Source organism: Heptranchias perlo, chromosome 1, assembly GCF_035084215.1.
Source record: "Heptranchias perlo isolate sHepPer1 chromosome 1, sHepPer1.hap1, whole genome shotgun sequence".
Classification (NCBI taxonomy): domain Eukaryota; kingdom Metazoa; phylum Chordata; class Chondrichthyes; order Hexanchiformes; family Hexanchidae; genus Heptranchias; species Heptranchias perlo.
In genome coordinates this window covers 94,435,636-94,456,210 of record NC_090325.1, presented here as the reverse complement: position 1 = coordinate 94,456,210, position 20,575 = coordinate 94,435,636, and the positions used below count along the sequence as shown (strand labels likewise).

At 45.4% G+C, this 20,575-nt stretch overlaps 1 protein-coding gene across 7 annotated transcripts in view; it reads left to right on the top strand.

The window, feature by feature from the left end:
- Nucleotides 1-20,575, top strand: part of tbc1d1 (TBC1 (tre-2/USP6, BUB2, cdc16) domain family, member 1) — a 262,797-nt gene that overhangs the window by 182,467 nt on the left and 59,755 nt on the right. For all 7 annotated transcript variants that reach the window (XM_067988911.1, XM_067988881.1, XM_067988901.1 and 4 more), the window contains 2 exons: nt 1,821-2,006; nt 11,015-11,176. In XM_067988911.1, coding sequence (XP_067845012.1) covers nt 1,821-2,006; nt 11,015-11,176 — 348 coding nt within the window. The remainder of the gene's footprint in view (nt 1-1,820; nt 2,007-11,014; nt 11,177-20,575) is intronic.

Here is a 20,575-nt window from a genome sequence, read left to right as displayed (position 1 = left end):
CTTTACGACCCTCCTTAAAATCTACCTCTTTGACCAAGCTTTTGGTCACTTATCCTAATGTCTCCTCCTTTGGCTAGGAGTCAAATTTTGTCTGATTACGCTCCTGTGAAGTGCCTTGGGACACTTTATTACGTTAAAGGTGCTATACAAATGCAAGTTGTTATTTTTGTTGGTTTAAGAAAGTTTTTAAGAGAGCTATAAAATGATTTGTTATTTGATTTGTGCATACAGCAATTAAAACTATGATTTAGAGGATCGCCACACTGGCAACACATGGGTTACCTGTTACTAATCTTTGAAGGTGGCAGGACAAGTTTGATAAGGCTGTTTTAAAAAGCATACAGGATCCTTGACTTTATAAATAGAAGCATAGAGTACAAAAACAAGGAAGTTATACTAAACCTTTATAAATCACTGTCTAAGCCTCAGCTGGAGTATTGTATCTAATTCTGGGCACCGCACTTTAGGAAGGATATGAAGGCCTTAGAGAGGGTGCAGAAGAGATTTACTAGAACGATGAGAAACTTCAGTTATGTGGAGAGACCAGGGAAACTGGGATTATTCTTAAAGCTGAGAAGGTTAAAGGGACATTTAATAGAGATGTTCAAAATTATGAACGGTTTTGATAGAATAAATAAGGAGAAACTGTTTTCACTGGCAGGAGGATCGGTAACCAGAAGACACAGATTTAAGATAATTGGCAAAAGAACCAGAGATAAGGAGAACTTTTTTTTTAACGCAGCAAGTTGTTATGATCTGGAATGCACGGCCTGAAAGGGTGGTGGAAGTAGATTCAGTAGTAACTTTCGAAAAGGAATTGAATGTATACTTGAAAAGGAAAAATTTGCAAGGCTCTGGGGAAAGAACAGGAGAGTGGGACTACTTGGATAGCTGTTTCAAAGAGCCAGCACAGGCACAATGGGCTGAACGGCCTCCTTCTGTGCTGTATGATTCTAATCACGTGTGGTTTGTTTTTTACATGTGTCGTCCCTCCCAGCTTTTTCCACTTCCCCTAAAGTTGCAGAATCTTGATAGTGTTTGAGTCCATGGGTGCTGGCAGCCCTCTGTCAGCCAAGTGACCATTCTTCTTATGTGATCCTAGACAGTGAAGCTTAGCAGCTATTTGAACCTGAAGACTATCACAGCTGAGCTCATCTCCCCTGACATTCATGTGCACATAGTTTGATCAGGGGTCACTTGATAGCAACTAGAAGTGGCAGATGATGGCTATTTGATTTTACTTCCAGGGATGTTGAGGCCAATTGTAGTAAAGCAACTGCTGTCCTGGCTGAGATCAGCCAGTTATGGACAGACTGGGAATTAAACCTGGGAACTTCTAGCCTGTAGGCCTGATGGTGCTTTCATCCAGTAGGGCATCTATATATCTGCTGTACTTTTTTTTTTGAGAAGATTATGCATTCATTATGTTAGCCTTTCATTGCATGTCCAATTCCTAATTGGATTTCAAAATATTCAAAAAAGGCATTTTTGTTTTGGGAACTTTTTTTTTCCTCTTTCCAGTTTTCCTCCTGCCTCGAAAGTGCTCATTCATGGTATGGTATGGTTCTATCAGAGATCAATGGATATCAATTGGAATTAGAACAATGAACATTTTCCACTCAAGCCAATTGTTGCACCCTGATTAAGATCAGCTAACTTGAGACGAATTGGGGATCACACCTGAAACCTTCATGGTCTGTGATAACTCGGTTCACATTTAACTAGCTGCGCCATGAGGAAGTTATGTTAAATTTTCATAGCTGTAAGTGTACGTAAGGTTTTCAGAAGAAGATAATATTGTTTTAATTACTGTCTCATAGACCATTCAGATGCAGGAGAGGTTACCTCAAGGACATCTTTGGCAACAACACGTAGTGACAATTACCTGGGGGCAGTTGCAGAAGAAAGGAAGCGCACATCAGGGGAGCTCCGAAATTTGTGGAGGAAGGCGATTCTCCAGCAGATTCTGCTTCTGAGAATGGAAAAGGAAAACCAGAAACTACAAGGTTAGTGGAGTTTTGATTATTACACTTCCTGATGTCTCAGAACCATCGCAATGCACCACTTCTGTATGTGAAACCAAGAAGGTTCATAGTCAGGGTTTAAGTTGGGGTGTTAACGTGTAGCATATTTCTGTTGTTTTTTTTCCACTCGTTCAACTGTTAGATTGGAGCCGTCTTTTGACAAAATGATTCACTAATCCAGAAATGGCGAGAAACTCATGCTTCTCGAATGGTGAACTGTTATGATGGAGTAGAGAGTACAGAATCAATCATCACTTGTTACCAAGCAAGGAGAGCCTTTTCCAGCAGATTGCAACTCTTTTAAGCTTCTATCTGACCTCTATTCCAGAAGACCAATGGATAAGGGCATTGGGTTTCCAGTTTTGGCTCTGGCCATGAGCATCAAACAGATGTCTGGATGACTGAATAATGCCATAGTGAGTTGTGATTGGGGAAATGAGCTGCATTTGTTTGTATAATTTGAGAAAACTGAATATGTGTACATCTTTAGAATCAGAATGATACAGCACAGAAGAGGCTATTCAGCCCATCGTGCCTGTGCCAGCTCTTTGAAAGAGCTATCCAATTAGTCCCATTTCTCTGCTCTTTCCCCATAGCCCTGCAAATTTTTCCCCTTCAAATATTTATCCAATTTTTCAGGAAGACCATAACCAGATCATAACAACTCACTGCGTTAAAAAAAAATTCTCCTCATCTCGCCTCAATTCTTTTGCCAACCACCTTAAATCTACGTCCTCTGGTTACGACCCTTCTGCCAGTGGAAACAGTTTCCCCTTATTTACTCTATCAAAACCCTTCACGATTTTGAACACCCCTATTAGCTCTACCCTTAACCATCTCAGCTGTAAGAAGAACAACCCCAGCTTCTCTAATCTCTCCATGTAACTGAAGTCCTGCATCCCTGGTACTATTCTAGTAAATCTTCTTGCACCCTCTCTAAGGCCCTTTGTGTGTTCCTCCAACACCTTAAGCAATGATGCCCATCATCTGAATTACCCAGAAATTGCTGAATGCTGACTCAATGTCTAACCTGCCTCATCCTACAAACTCAACCTCCATAACCTGATTAATTTCCAATTTTGCCTGCTTTCTCATAGTCTAGTCTCAGTTTGTGGCCCATTAAGGAAAGATAATGTCCACTAAACCCATTATTTTTTGCAAAAACACATTATGTCATAAAGGAAAAACTATATAATACAGAAACTTTATGGTGTGAAGCAGATAGAGCATTGTGTCAGTCACACTTTTAGAAAATGCTCCAGTGACCAGTATCACAGAGGGATAAAAATGGCTGGTGTAGGAAACAGAAAATTTCCCTTTCGTGCAGTAAGGGATACTTTTCTGAGTTTGGTTTAAGCTACATTACTGGGGCTGAATTTAATAAGCTTTACTGGGGGACAAAAAATTCCTGGCTGAGTACAAAAATTCATGCAAAAATATAAATTTAAATAAATGGTAGGATGTGGCTTAACGTTACCGACCTCTCACATGCCGAGTTATCCATCTCAACTGTGTCTGTGAAGAAGTGTTGAGAAAAGGCCAAACATGTCCTCATTCTTGGGCCTCTTTAGCACACTTCTAATAGCTGGTACTAGCAGACCCCTGCCTGCCCTCTTGACTGGAGATGGCTCTTTGTGTGGAGGTTGATCATAGAGAGTGGAAGAGAACAAAAAAATAAATTTAAAGGTTTCCTGCAAAGGAACACTCTCGTTAACTGGATTCAACTGTACTGTGTTTCACTCATTCTGGGATATATCTTCCACTGAGTATGAAAATGATTAAGGCACATCTAAAATTTTCTCACCCAACATCTACTTTTTAAACCTTGATTGGCATTTGGGTGCCGCACATATTGGCTGGTTCCCAATCTGTTCGTGGCTCTGTGTGTAGGTGCATTTTTAAATATGTATTGGGACTGGGTTTATCCTTATGATGATAACCGGGTATTGAGAGGTGGGGCCAAATTAATTCTCTTGAGGAATGTAGGGTGGGGGCATGTTTTATCAGGACAGGATCTCAGCTATTGATCCTGTTGGAAATTTAGGAGGAGATGAAAATAAAACAGGAAACTGCTGATAAGATCTGTGTTGATTGCACAACACATTAATTCCTACAACAGGAGCCAAAACAAGAAATTTCAATATTTGAATTGGCCCATTAAAATACATGATGCGCACACGGTCAAAACTTGTTTTTGTGCACATTAAGGGGACCTAAACAACAAGTTTATATTTTGACATATATGGGCCGTGGAAGTAAAAATTGTGCTTTTACTCTTTGTGTTCTTAACAAATACCTCTCAACTGCCAAGCTCGTTTACTGAGCCAAAAGAAATTGTAATGGCCCTAATTTTTAACTCCAGGTGGGTATTGGCCAGGTGGATAGTGGTATGAGTTAGAAACACACCCGCTTCTACAGAAACGGGGCCTGGGGTATTTTAAGTCCCAGGTGTCATTTAAATCCCACCTGCCAACTTCTTACCCGTTTCGGGTGGAAAGCGTCGGAAGATTGTGCAGCCCAGAGGCTGTCCCTCGATACCAGGCGGGATTGGCTTTGCGGGATCTCCGATTTGGGACGGTGTGGGGGGGTGGTGAGTCCACAGCAGTGGAGGCCTATGGTTTCCTTGTGGGGCCTGGAGGAGCTCCTCTTCCCCACTGTCATCGCCTGGTAGGAAAGCCGCTGCCAGTCGTCCGTCCATACATCTGTAGAGAAGGACCCGGACAGATTTGGGCAGCTGTCCTGCTGCCTGCTCAATAGAGCATCTAACCTCACAAACTCTGTGTACAATCCCTGGTCTGCCAAGTTAGCTGATCTCCACCAGGGTAGTGGTGGAAATGTTATGATTGGGAGGGGAAGATTCAGCCTTGGTTCAACTTGTGATTGCTATCTGGTGACCCCTGCTAGAAAATGTAGGTTTATGGATATTAGGTGAAGACAGGATCAGGCCTTGTGGTGATTCCAGTCGAATAATTCACTATCCAGGCTTGCATATAAAGAATGTTTGCTTGTGTGAAGTATTAGAGGGTTGTCCATACCTCTGGGAGAGAGGAAAAAATTTAAAAACAAGTTTGTAAACAAAAAACAAGTGGATTATGTATTACTGTCAGTGTTTTGCTGAATTTTTTTAAGTAGTTCTGTGAAATGAATCAAGTTTTTCTCTCTTAAAATAACAATAAATAGTTCTGTGATGACAGACATCTGGTCAGGGAGAGGAGGGAAGAAAGGGTGGAATCTTAAGGTAATAGCTGGGAAACCCAAAAGATCAGTCAAATGGCAAATCAAAGCCCTAAATCTTATGATCTAAAATCATCTCCATTTGTTTAAGAAAGTTATAAATATTTATACTGAGATTGTCCCAAGGATAATTTGAGGAATTCTCGAGCAGTGTGAGAATATTCGCCACAAGTAGCATCAGCTGCAAGAGTTAGTGGTGGCCCCTGTGGCTATTTTTGCTGTAATTCAGGAACACCTTACCCAAGCATCATGATATTTGTTTATAGATTATTCTGTTCACATTGTTTAATTCTCTTCCCAACCACGCACACCTTTTGTTTAAGCCACCCATCATTCTTCAACTGGGCAGGCAGGCAAATTACTTCACGCCTTTTTAGCTAGTCCCCACCTTTGACAGTCCCCATCTTAAGCAGTCTAGTCATAGTACGAGTGGAGAGAAGGACATTGTATAGTTGGTGGAGGTTCCAAAGACAGGGAGGGGCGAGGCCATGAAGTGATTTAAACACGTGAAATAGCATTTCAAACTTGGTGTTTGGGGCCTGGGAGCCAATGTGGTTCAGCGCTTCCTGGGGTGATGAACAAGTGGAACTCGGTGTGGGATAGGATAAGGACAATTCGGAGAGATTGGGAGAAGTTGAGTCTGAAGTGTTGACAGCAGCATGGATGAGGGTTTCAGCAGCAGATGGGCTGACTACAGCGATGTTATGGAGATGGAAGCAGACGGCCTTTGTGATGGAGAGGATATGGGGCTGGAGGCTCAGCTTGCAGTTGAATAGCACTCTGAGGTTGAGAATAGTCTGGTTCAGCCTGAGGGAGGGAAATGGAACCAGTTCCGAGGGCAGGGCGTTTTTGATCGGCCAGTTTTCAGTTTTCTCAATGTCTCTGGAGGAAATGCTGGCTCGTCCGAGACCGGATCGCGAGGTGGTGAAGAGGCAGAGCTGAATGCCATCAGCGTACATGCGGAAGCTGACCCCATGCTTGAGGATGCCGCCAAGTGGCAGCATGTAGATGAGAAAGAGGAGGGGGTTCTCTGTGAAGCACCTTGGGACATTTTTCCACATTTAGATCTTCAGATCTGGAGGTGATGGTGCGGGAATGAGAAGAGCAGTCATTGGTAGAGATCCTCTGGTTACGATTGGATATAGAACAGTGGAAACAAGTGTGGGCAGTCCCACAGAGTTGGACAGTGGAGGAGAGGCATCAGAGAAGGATGGTGTGATCGACCATGTGGTCGTGAAGGACAAGGGGGCATAATGCACCATGGTCACAGTCACAGGGATTGTCAGTCAGGACTTTTAGTGGGTGCTTTTTGAGTGCTGCGGGAGGGGCGGAAACCTGATGGAGGTGCGGGAGAGATGGGAACGGATCTGGAATTGACAACTTATTCTAAAACCTTGGAGAGAAAAGGGAGTTTGTAAGGACAGGCAGAGGAGGGTGTTTTTTTCGGGGAATGATTGCGATTTTGAAAGGGAGAGCAACAGTGCCTGATTAGAATGAACCATTGCAATGTTAGCTAGCTTGGGGATGAGGAAGGGAAGTTGGGGGAGCAGCAGTTTAGTTGGTTAGGGTTGAGGGAGCAGGTAGTGGGTTTAATTGATGAGATGAGCTTTGAGAGAGCATGGGGAAGATGGGCGAGAAACTAGAGACTGAAAGGGTTTTAAAACTAGGCTAGGGTAGAGTGGGCCTCCGGGGGGTGGGGAGGATGTTTGGCTTGGTGCTGAAGGGGAAGGGGGGCAATCAGAAGTTCATGAGCTTCTTAAACTTGTTAGAGGTGAGGGAGGAGGGGGCGAGAAAGGGTTTTAAGGAGGTGCTTAGTACTGGAGAAAAAATCCTTGCATGATTTGAGAGTAGTGGGTGGTTTTGCCAGAGGAGAGTGAGGCCTGGTAGAGCTTGGTGTGACCCAGCCAAATCTGGTGATTGGTTCCTAAGCCAGTTGTGCGCCAGAAAAGATTAGGTCTGCACTTACTTTTTAAAAAATTTGTTCTAGGTATATAAGGCCATAGTTATTGTCCATCTCTCGTTGCTCTGCGAAGATGGTGGTAGGCCTTCTGCTTGAACCATTGTGTAGAGGGACACAGCACAGTGGTGGTCGAGAGAAGTGATGGGAGAGGTAGTGTTGGGATTTGGTCAGCATGCATAGGGAAATTAACTCCATGGCTATGGATGGTGTCACTAGAAACAGCACATGGATGAGGAAGAGGAAGCTACTATGATGGAATCTTGGGCGACTCTAGAGGTGACCATGTTGGGTTGGGAGGAGATGTTATTGCTGGACATGCATGGGCTGCTTTGGGATCGGTAGGAGTGGAACCATGTAAGCTAAGTCCCATGGTGGTGGAATGTGGAGGAGCCTGGTGTGGTCAACCATGTCAAACAAGGTAAATGAGAACAAGGACGATAATGTGCTGAAATTATATTCACAGAGGACGCCAATCCAGATATTAATTACAAATAGAAATAGAGTTTGAGGCAATCAATAACTCAAATCACTTCAGCCAGTGTGGTCGTGCTGAGACCAGGCGGGAACCTGGACTGCAGGGTCTTAAAAAGGGAGTTGTTGGAGAGAAATGGGTTGTAATTTAACCCCTAAGAACAGGTGGGTTGGGGGCGGGTGGGCAGTAAAAATGGTGGATTTTTGGAGTGGGACCATATCCTGGCTTCAATTCACCCACTTCCAGGTTTAACCCAAGCGTGTTTGGATGTGTGCGCACAACAGACACCCAGAAGCACTTAAAGGTGGTGGGCTGATACTTAAAGGAGCAATGTACCTCATTGAAATAGTTGAGCAGGAGTGCTTCTTCCAGGCCTATCTGGTGCGACATGACCCACCATTGGCCGATTCTCCCTCCGCCCCTCTCCTCCGCCTCCCCCCCCCCCCCCCCCCCCCACAACCGATGCTAGATCGCCCCCTCCCTCCCCCGATACTGGACAATCCCCCCCCCCATCTCCAACTCTTCATCTGACCTCCGACCTCTTCTCCCAATCTGCGATCTCTAACCTCTTCCACCGACCTCCGATCTTTTCAACCTCTTTGAGCGACGAGCGACCTCCGATCTCTTTTCTCTTTCCGGCATCAGCCCCCACACCGATCTCTCCTGGCATCAGGGAAATTAGCAATTAAGCAGTAGTTGGAGAGAATGGGTGGGTCCAGGGTAGGGTTTGCAAGGAAGAGAATGATGCATTGGTTTTGAAAAGGAGAAAGGCAGACCCTGGAAAAAGGGTGCCACTAACTATGACTGCAAACATTACGGCCAGGAAAGGTATTTGGGCGAAGAGAGCATCAAGGGCGCAAGAGATTGGTCTCATAGAAGAGATGAACTTGGAGAGGGCCTGAGATGAGTAACAATAGAAGCTAAAGGTCAGGGGTGGGTTTGGGTTAGGGTGAGTGAGGGGCTGGGGGTGGTTGGACATGGGGCAGAAGGGAGAGGTGGTGGCTGAAGCACCTCTGCAATGATCTGAATCATTGAGGTGAAGATATACACAAGCTCTTTGCACTTCGTGTTCCAGGTGAGAATGGAGGGGCGAGGGACAATGGTACAACAAAAATGGAGTATTTGTGTTCCTAACTTACAGGTTCGCTCCCTTATACTATATGTTGCAGCTTAAGAGAGGTACTGCTCTCAAAATGACTCCCGTCACTGCATGTTGGGAAATTGCTTTTGTTTTAAGATCAAAAAGAAGCCCGCCCAGCTATTGATTACTAATAGACGTGTCAAGAATTTCCTTGGAGCTGCTCCCACTCCACTGGCGTAACTTTGCCAGAAGTGCAGCGGGAGTTTCTGATACACTTTCTCAAAGTTACGGCGGCAGAGCGAAAGCAGCTCCAAGGAAATTCCTGGCCCTAGCATTTGAGGAAAACAATAAGCAAAGTGCTGGAAATGAGCAACATGCATCATTGGGTAATTAATCAATGTCATAATCTAATCAGGAGAACCTTGACTTAAGCAGCCCTCATTGATACCCCAAGTGGTCAGTGACATGCTTTTGTGTATGAGTTATAAATCTGACTTCATTGTACATGCAATGCCTTGACCTCACAGATTAGCTACTCAAAGGAATGGCTGTAGAGGTAATTTTACGAGTCTGTGCTGCCAGCATTTTAATGGTTGAAAATCATGAGTTGTTCACACCTGAATTTCTGATTTGTGCTGCCAGTGAGCAGTCGCACAGATGCATAAATTTGCTCCTATATATATGTTAGGTTTTTTAAGAATGGGATACTACTGATGTACTTGAGTTTTCAGTTTTGACCTAGCTGCTACAGACTTGGAGGCAAGATGTAAACTCTGTAGGTAGGAACACCTATGTGATTCCAAGTCAGACTGCAACCAGTAGGAGTTATTTGCATGGGGCAGGTAGGTGCAGGTGCCATTTCAGATGCATCTTCGGTGGCTTCCTGCATCCAGTAACTTAGACTCCTGCCCAGCCCCCACCCCCGAATCCTGCTATTGCTCCAATCAGCCCCTGAGTCCAGGCTGTTTGCTGGGCATGGTGGGGCCCACATATGCCCTTGTGGAGGCTGGTATGCCTCACCTCATTCATCATACCAGCAGCCAGTGCAACTTGGGGTCCTCATCCATGGCCAGGATTGGCAACTCTCTGCTTAGGATATCTCTGCCCCGGCCTGTTATTTGCCTTATAAGAGTGGATGGAACTTTTTCCCTTTACAAGTCAATGAGGAAACTATCAGAAACTGGGGAGACCCAACATGACTGGATTCCCTGTTCCCATAGGGTTTCATCTAGTCACATTGGGAAATCTGGTAGAAGCCACAGGAATTTCAGGGCCAGTGTCTCTTGCAGCTACAGATACAGAGAAATCCAAATGCACAATTTGTTACAACAGGGAATGGGCAGCACTGATTAAACAGTTAAATTGCCAGTTTTCCAGTCAGTTTTCTGGTAATGACTATCCTTGCCTGCTTTCAAATTGTATTTGAGAAATTGTACATTGTGTAGTGTGGCTCCAGCCAGTCCCATTTCACACAGGTTGCAGAGAGAGTAAAGGAGGATTTATTGTTCCTTGTTCTTGTTCAAATCCAATTATGTCCATATTTGAATTGATATATTACTTAAATACTAGTCTTTTAATTATTGGAACATTCCATATTGTGCATCATTTTAATGAAATAAAACATTAAATATAAAATTAATAAAGCAACATAAAAATTAATTCCAAGCATTTGCATATAAACATTTTTGATAGGCAAGTCTGTACTGCAAGTGAGATTTTGAGTCAAATTTTTGGAGGAATTTGAAAATTAAATAAAAATCTAATTTAAAATTTTACGCCAGTCCATTTGGATTCAATAACTCTGGTTAGGGAGAGAGAAAAGTCAGGAGGAGCCTGATCACTTTCCATTTGTATCTGCTGGCATGCGTGCGTGTACATACATGTTGGGTGCGGGCCCGAGGAAACTTGGCTGTGATGCCACCCATAGTGGAACAGCCGGCCGACACTCAGTCTAGGCTTACACGTTATAAATGCTCATTTGCATGAGTACTGGAGAGCTGCCAGGGCCTGCAGAACCAAATGCAATTGGGGTAAAAAAAAACTGCTTGTAAAATCTAACTTTTTTATTATTAATTTTTGGGATGTGGGCATTGCTGGCAAGGTTGGCATTTGTTGCTCATCCCTAGTTGCCCTGAGGAGGAACCGCTGCAGTCCATGTGGAGAAGTTGCTCCCATAATGCTGTTGGGTATTCTTAAAATGGTTTTACGAGTAATGTTTAAAATATTTTCCTTCTACTTTGTAGCTTCAGAAAGTGACCTGCAGAACAAGCGGTTAAAGCTAGATTATGAGGAAATCACTCTCTGTCTAAAAGAAGTGACTCTGGTTTGGGAGAAAATGCTCAACGTGCCTGCCAGGTCAAAGGTTAAATTTGACATGGAGAAGATACATGTGGCCATGGGCCAAGGTGAGTGGCCAATTTGTATTACTAAGCATTTTAATAATAAATGTCATAATAAATTCAATTATTTAATCTGAAGATAATGCGGTTCTTGTTAGAACCATTTAATGGCATGAAATTCAGATGCAATTTGAGAGAGTATCACATGGAAAATGAAGGGGGTGATTTTCCTTTTGCCACAATAGCATCAGATCTTTGGTGGAGCAGAAATTCCACTCGCCCATTGCCTGCATGGCTCATCCTGGCACATTTCCTGGAATCATTGAGGGCTGGTGCCGGGGCTGGCTGTCAGGTGAAGGCAGAGAAATTGCTGCAGTGCTTTCCCACAGTGCAGAGTGGCCAGTAGCGCAGTGAAGAGAAACAGGCTTTAAAAAACTTTCCAATTCTTAAAATTCCCTCTTTGACTACAGTGAGAGTGATTTCATTGTTTTAGTCAAAGCACTATTTAAATTTCGCATCCAGCCCACAGCAATGCTGGAGACCAGGAATGCACTGGAATTCCTCGAGTCCAGTGACGGTACGTTGCCAATGACAGTGCACCCTCTCCCAACTCTCTTTACTCATGTTCACCACACAAGGCAGCTGCCGTAAGCAGATACATGCCTCCTTTGAACCAAATGTCTTTAGTGAATTGAATGTAGTGTGCCTTAGGGTCTTACTGCTGAGTTATACTGAAAGTATTATGGGCTACTTACCATGCACTCCTGGTATTTTTCATAGGTGGAAAAACACCACACTGATGGGCCATATATTTCAGGCTCAACTAATTGTATTTATTGTAAGATGAAATATTTCACTGAAGAATAAATCAGCAACTAAGATAGCAGAACGGTGCTTAGCACTCATCAATATATTGAAATATTCTGAGTCCAACATGAAACGTTATGAGACACAGCCCTTTTGGAGTTTGGGATGGAGGTAAATGTGGCCTCAGGGTACTTGAACATGTAGGTTATTTTTCTTATTTTAATTTTTTGATCATTAAGGTGAAGGTTGCCATTGCTGGGGAATAGAACTCTTTCCATTTCAGACATCTGGGGCTCGATTTTCCCGGGAAATTGCGGGTGCGTTATGGGCGATGAAAATCGGGGAAATCCGGCTCCAACCCACAGACTTCCGTGTCTGGGTGTGCGCGCGCACCTCTCAAATGCGACAGTCCCACCGGCAATTAACGCCGGCGGGATGATCATTTAAACAGTCGTTGAGGTAGTTTAAGTACTTGAAGTACTTAATTTTCTCCACATTTTGGCAGGGATGCGATTTTGAAGCATCCTCAGTGTGTTTCCCGTGCTGTGGGAAACACTCCCTGTTGCAACAGACGTGTTTCAGCCAGCAGCCAGTGGGAGATTCAAATGCTTATTTGACAAATGGGGAGAATAGGTCACTTATTGCAGCAGGGCACTCTGTTATTTCAGACAAAGTTCTGGCTGCAAGATCTTTGTGTTTGCACTGAAAATTCTTACTTTCCACTCAAAATTCTGCTTTTCAAATATATGTAACTACTTTTCGGACCCCCTCAAGCTCACACTGTCAGGATGGGGGGCACCATGGCTGCATTCACCACTATATCTGAGGATGAGCAACATCACCAGCCTCGCCAGGCATGATGTCCACCTACGCCACGTGGAGCTCCACAACACAGTGCTGCACCACAGGCACCTGCACAACAGCACAGAGGACAACAACAGAGAGAGTGACATCGCAGGAGGCACTACCCTCGCAACAGGGTCTACAGACCGAGGCTCAGCTTCCTGGATCTCTCTGAGGAGCAGTGCATACGGAGGTTCAGAATCAGTCGCCAGGTGGTCGAAGACACCTGCAGCCTCCTTCATGCCGAGCTGCTCCCGGCTGGCCCGAGCAGCATCTTCTTACCTGTCGCTGTCAAAGTCACCACTGCCCTCAACTTCCTCGCCTCTGGATCATTCCAGGGTGCCGCCGGAGTCCCTCAGTCGTCTGCACACAAGTGCATAAGGCAGGTCACCGACGGCTTGTTTCGCAGAGCCTCGCAGTACGTTAACTTCCCCATGGACAACCACAGCTAGACAGAGAGGGCAGTGGGATTCCACGGTGTGGCTGGCTTCCCATGGGTGCAGGATGCAATCGATTGCACCCATATAGCAATCAGAGCACCTCCACTCAGCTCGTTTGTAACCACCGCAAAAGATTCCTTCACGTGTGCGCCAGATACCCTGGCAGCTGCCACGATTCCTTCATCCTCCGGGAATCCAACATCCCACCCCTCTTCCATGCACCGAACCCCGCTAAGGGCTGGCACCTCGGACACAAGGGATACCCCCTGCACAAGTGGCTCATGACCCCTCTGAGGAACCCCATCACCGAGCAACAGCATCGATATAACGACAGCCACATTGCCACCAGGTCTACAATTGAGCATGCGATAGGGCTGCTCAAGATGTGATTTAGGTGCCTTGATCGCTCTGGGGGAGTGCTTCAATACGCACCAGACAGAGTGGGACGCATTATAGTTGTGTGTTGTGCCCTGCACAACATGGCGCAACAGAGAGGGGTGCCACTTGAGGAGGCCCCATCCACATCTGCCACCCACATTGAGGAGGAGGAAGTGGAGGAGCAGGAGCAACCCATGGGCAGAGCAGTGGCTCACCTGGCTGCTCGTGAGGCCAGGGAGTCACTGATATGTGAATGGTTCTCCTAACATCAGACAGTGTGAAGAGTCCAGTCGTCACACCACCTGGATAGAGCAGTGCCCACACAGCCATCCCCTTCCCACCCCTCCCTGCACAAAACAGGCCTGTAACTACACATACACCCACTGCAGAGTGACCCAATGGGTGGCATCAAGTGTCGCCGTTCATGGTGAGCCTCATGAAAGGGCCCTATTACAGAAGCCAGTCAAGACTGGCCATGACGTGGCAGTAGTGGTGACAATAATCATATTTAATGTGAGTTTAACATAAAGCTAATATAAATAAAAAACATGACCAACCATCAAACACCTTTGTGCGTACCCTCCGTGCTTACAGATCCTTCGCCTTTCGCTTCCGACTACTTCTATGTGGTGCTTCCCCTGTAGCTGCAGCAGAGGTAGTGACAGGTTGCTCATGTTCATGCCCTGACTGATTAGATGCTTTGGGCCTACTCCCTGAGTTTTGGAGCCCTTGAGGGCCCCTCCAAAGACTGCTCCACCTGCACCTGTGCAGGGGCAGACTCGGCCACCTGGAGAGGGGGCAGCATTGGGGGTACTGGTTGCGAGGGGAGCAACGGGTGAGACATGGGAGCGCTTTGGATGGCGTCCCCACTTCCATCATCCCTCCCCTGGGCCAGGCCCACATCACACCTACCACTCTGCTGGAACAACAGTTTGGGGGCCATGTGTGAAGCCTTGTGAGGCCAGTGCTAATGTATCTGCCTGCCTGTTTAAGGCGGCCGAATGTTGTTCACTGTGAATCCGAAGGGCCGTTGTCAGGGCCTGAATGGACTCATTTGTGAGCCGTGCTTGAAGCTCAATGGAGGCTAGCCTTCTCTCCATCGCAGATATTCCCACACTTACCCGTGACACTATCTCAGAGATTCCCTCACATCCTTGTGACGCTATCTCAGAGATTCCCTCCTGTACCTGTGCCACCATTCCATTCATGCAGGAGTTGGACTCCTCCATCCTCTGCGCTATTATGGAAACTGTGCATGGCACCTCTTCCAGCACCTTGCAAATGTGCTGCTGTTCCTCGACCAGTCTCCTTTTAAAGGCTGGCCCCCAGGGTTCAGCATCTGTGTTCAGTTGAGCAGAGCCTGGAGAGGAGTGCGCTCACTGACGTGGACTCTCCACAGCTGCCCCTGCCACCAGTGTCTGTTTTTGCTCAAGTGTGTGGTGACTCACCAGGTGCCAACCCAACTAACTAAATACTAGGACCCACCGAGGTATATGTATCTGCGCTGGTGGACGGCTCACTCAGATGTGACGGTGCGCCCTCAGAGGCTGGGAGCTCCTCTGAGAAATAGCCCTCTGCCGTCACACCGGTCGCTGAAGGCCCTGTAAGAGAACAGATGGCAATATTAAGCATCATCACAGATGTGTCATGTTGCAATGAGCATACTGAGGTGCTGAAGATGGCAAGGAATGTTAACATCAATTCATATTGTGTGTGCTGAATGTTAAAGCTACGTCACCAGACGTTTGTGGGTCCCAGTCTCGGCGTCCCCGAGGGTTTGGCTGAGCTCCAGCGCCTCCTGCTCCGCGTCTGTGAGGACGACGATTTGTTGCGGCCTCCCTCCGGTCCTCGCCCTCCCCTGTGCATTCTGAGCTCTCTTCTCCTATAAGGGGAGAAAGTATGGACGCGTGAGTGAGTGATGGTGAAGTGGTCAGCCGATGAATGCATTGGTTTGGGTGCGGCTGACCGTGAAAGAGATGCATCAGAAGGTGAGTATGAGACAGAGCCATGACATTGTATGAAGATTGGGTTGAGTGGTAGTGGTGGGGTGACTGATGGGGAGATGAGGAAGTGCAGGTAAGTTGAGGATGAGCCTTAAGTGGGTGTGGGGAGTGATGTGATAGAGTAGTGTTGGCAGTGCAGAATGAGTTGGGGGGTTGATGTGGAAGACGGAATGCAGGAAAATCAGTAAGTGTACTCACTTTTGCTGACCTAGTTAGGTCATTGAAGCTCTTCCTGCACTGGACCCAGGTGTGGGAGATGTTGCTGCTGCTGGTGACCTCCTCTGCCACCTCAAGCCAGGCCTACTTGGTGGCAAAGGCCAATTCCTCCCGTCCGCCGGGTAGAGGACATCCCTCCTTCTCCTCCTCACCCCATCCAGTAGCACCTGGAGTGAGGCATCTTTGAATCTTGGAGCAGCCTTGCCCCTGTGCTGCTCCATTGTGGTGTGTGGGTGTTTGCTCCAGGAGCAGCCATTGGAGGACTGCCCCTTTAAATAGAGCTCCTCCAGCTGACAGCCTGTGATGCGGGTGCGCAGTCCGCCCGCCGTGCAGCTTTCGGACGGCAAACCCGGAAGCCACGTTAAGTTGTTCCAATTGACTCATGACCGCGTGCGAAACGGACATTTTTTATTGGGCGGGTTACCCACGCCAATAATATCAGCGCCTTGATATCTACATCGAGCATCCCTGGTTGAATAGCCAGATGCAGAGGAAAGCTCCCTCTACTCTGCCCCAACCTTAGACAAACACGTCCTACTGTATCTGTGTGACAGTTTCCCATTTCACATGTCAGCCATCCTGTAGCATCTGATTGAAACTATCAATTAATGTCCACTAGGACAAAAGCAGCAGCTATGGCTTCAATTTTAAAAATCACAGAGCCCTGGTCTCACTACAACCATGAAAGGATGTAACATATGAACGTAATAATTTGGAAAAAGGGACACAACTGTGTTTTCTGCTTGCTAAAAGTGTGTGTGGATGTTAGAGGAAGGCAGGAGATGTGATTGTGATGGCTTCTGTGGTCAAATAGCTTGCCGAAAGTCACCAGTTGAAGAATGACCACCTAGGTGAGGTGCTGGAAAGCTGCCAATGCTATAGAATTGTACCGAGCAAGAATTGACACCTTCAGGGGAGACTGCAATTGTGCATGAGAGACCGCGTTGGCAGGAATTACCAAATATGCACCTCGGTGAAACTGTCACTAACTCAAATGTGCAGAAAGGAGGGGAAAGTATGCACATATTCAGTTTTCTTATCTAGTTCTATGGCTTTAGGTTAACTGGGTGGGGAGGGGCGGAAGTCAACCAAAGTGGTCAAAGCTGCACGGGTGCAAAAATGTTTTGTATTGTATTCTATTCTAATTTAACATTGGTGCAGTTATCCCTCCGTGCTGTTTCTAATCATCAATCATGTTTTTAATAGAATTCGTCTTCTGCCGTAATACTCGCACATGAATTAACAGTCAAAACAAGAAAAAAAACATTGCAAAATTGAAATTTTCTTGTCCTTGTCCGATGCCCTACTTTTTTGCTGTAATGACACTGCTCGCCCTGTCAAAAAAATCGTAGAGAAAATTATAGGTTTCATTTAAAGAATCCACGACACCGATCCGTGTCACTGCTACCTCATTGATAGTGGCGAACAGGAGGCTGAGTCTACTTGCAATTGTTTTCCTCTTGTTATATGATACAATTCCAAAAAAAAAAGCCTGCCTTAGATTAATTTCACCAGGGTTCCTGAAGTTATCAGCAGACTTTTACTTTACATTCTTGCTACACTGAAGAATGGCAGCAGTGGAAGTGAAGACAGTTGTAGCCGAGACATTTGTGGCTGCCAGCTTGACTGACTGTCTCAGCCCCTCATTTCCTACCATTATGGCAGTTGGAGCACATCCCAGTGTCATGGTCCCTCGTTGTAATGGTATGAAAACGGGCAAATATAAAATAATTTTAAAATTTGCGTGGCTGCTTAAGCATTAAAATGCCATGCAAGGAGTTTTTCTTTTGTCAAAAAAAGTTTCAATTTCTTCTATTCACCCAGTTTTTCTGCTGTTGAAGGAGTGACGGTACTGTTCAGGAGGAAGAGCAGAGGACCTGAGGTAGTTAGGCTGGCAGCAGCCACATTCTTTGGCTGAAGTCTTCTCCTTTCCTCTAGTGAAATGACCCTGCAGTAAATTGGGTGGTTTAATCAGCAGAAGCAAAACTGGGAATGTATATTGAAGATTCTGGAACTGGTACTGTATGTAATATAAATGAGACTAATTCAGAGTTCACTAAACAGCTTGTGTGTGTGTGTGTGTGTGTGTGTTCTGTTTGTGTTTATGTTTATAAAATGCACAGTACTAAAATCCACAAAGACAAATCAAGTTTCAACTGTTGCTAACATAAAAGGAAATCCAAAAGTCTACTACAGGCATATAAATAGTAAACGGGTAGTAAGAGGAGGGGTGGGGCCGATTAGAGACCAAAAAGGAGATCTAGACAGGGAAGCAGAGGGCAAGGCTGAGGTACTAAATGAATACTTTGCATCTGTTTTTAGCAAGGAAGAAGATGCTGCCAAAGTCACAGTAAAAGAGGAGGTAGATGAGACACTGGATGGATTAAAAAAAAGGTACTAGAAAGGCTGGCTGCACTTAAAGTAGATAAGTCACCCGGTCCGGATGGGATGCACCCTAGGTTGCCGAGGGAAATAAGGGTGGAAATTGTTGAGGTACTGGCCATAATCTTCCAATCCTCCTTAGATACGGGGGTGGTGCCAGAGGACTGGAGAATTGCAAATGTTACACCCTTGTTCAAAAAAGGGTGTAAGGATAAACTCGGCAACTACAGGCCAGTCAGTTTAACCTCGGTGGTGGGGAAACTTTTAGAAACGATAATCCGGGACAAAATTAAGTCACTTGGACAAGTGTGGATTAATAAAGGAAAGCCAGCCTGGATTTGTTAAAGGCAAATCGTGTTTAACTAACTTGATTGAGTTTTTTGATGAGGTAACAGAGAGAGTTGATGAGGGCAATGCGGTTGATGTGCATATGGACTTTCAAAAGGCGTTTGATAAAGTGTCATACAATAGGCTTGACAGCAAAATTGAAGCCCATGGAATAAAAGGGGCAGTGGCAGAATGGATACAAAATTGGCTAAGTGACAAGAAACAGAGTAGTGGTGAACGGTTGTTTTTTGGACTGGAGGGAGGTACACAGTGGTGTTCCCCAGGGGTCGGTGCTGGGATCGCTACTTTTGTTGATATATATTAATAACTTGGACTTGGGTGTACAGGGCACAATTTCAAAATTTGCAGCTGACACAAAACTTGGAAATGTAGTAAACAGTGAGGAGGATAGTAATAGACTTCAAGAGGACATAGACAGGTTGATGGAATGAGCGGACACATGGGAGATGAAATTTAACGCAGAGAAACGTGAAGTGATACATTGTGGCAGGAAGAACGAGGAGAGGCAATATAAACTAAAGGGTACAATTCTAAAGGGGTTCAGGAACAAACATCTGGGGGTACATGTGCACAAATCTTTGAAGGTGGCAGGACAGGTTGAGAAAGCGGTTAAAAAAGCATACGGGATCCTGGGCTTTATAAATAAAGGCATAGGGTACAAAAGCAAGGAAGTTATGTTGAACCTTTATAAAACACTGGTTCGGCCACAACTGGAGAATTGTGTCCAGTTCTGGGTACTGCACTTTAGGAAAGATGTGAAGGCCTTAGAGAGGGTGCAGATAAGATTTGCTAGAATGGTTCCAGGGTTGAGGGATTTTAGATACGTGGATAGATTGAAGAAGCTAGGGTTGTTCTCCTTAGAACAGAGAAGATTGAGAGGAGATTTGATAGAAGTGTTCAAAATCATGAATGGTTTAGATAAAGTAAATAAAGAGAAACTGTTCCCATTGGAAGAAGGGTGGAGAACCAGAGGACATAGATTTAAGGTGATTGGCAAAAGAACTAAAGGCGACATGAGGAAAACCTTTTTTACGCAGCGAATAGTTATGATCTGTATTGCACTGCCTGAAAGGGTGATGGAAGCAGACTCAATCGGGGCTTTCAAAAAGGAATTGGATAAATACGTGAAGGGAAAAAATTTGCAGGGCTACGGGGAAGGAGTGGAGGAATGGGACTAACTGGATTGCTCTTACAAAGAGCTGACACAGGCTCGATGGACCGAATGGCCTCCTTCTGTTCTATAACCTTTCTATGATTCTAGTTCATTGAAGCTATAGCCAGGTTTGTGCAGTCTTCAAAGTAAATATTATAAGAGGGTACCTTAACTTTCCTTCTTAATTAACATCTCCTGAAGACAATGACTTGTGTTGGAATGTGATTCCACAGATGCTGGCAATCGTCCTGTATCTTACCCAAGTGCTCAGCCTTCAATGTGTGTTGGGAGACTGTTTAACTGGAGATGTGGGAACGACAGCAGAATTGAATTCTATCATTTCCCAACCTCTACATGCATGCACTTGTGGTAGAAATTGCTGGATAACAATCGGGTTATGAAAACTATGGCCATGTGGTGGTTTTCTTTCAACCTGGGAACCAATTTTATGCCTTCACCTCTGCCCTGGTCTAAATCAGAAAACTTAGCACACAATGAGGGATCAAACGTGGGACATTTCTGGTTGGAATGGCTTAGTTATACTGAGTTTGCCGATTGAAGTTTTAAGAGCAAATTTGTTCAACTCATTACTGTGGAGTCCCTTTTCTTCAAGAATACTGCAAAACACAGTCGGTGCTCGTTTAAACAGCAAACTGCGGCCCCTTATCAGTATTTGTGTATGGACAATGGTATTCACCATTTGTACACTCTGGAGAAGGGCCCTATGGTGACCATTGAGCACATCCTTCTCAATATGTCAGTGCTCCAGTATACAGGGTTATTGGTGGATGGGAGTTTGAAGCAATAGTGGGTCGGGGCGGGGGGGATGCGGCGGAGAATGAGGCCTGTGATAGTAAATAGTATGTGTTACAGGGTCAAGTAATCTCATCAGGTT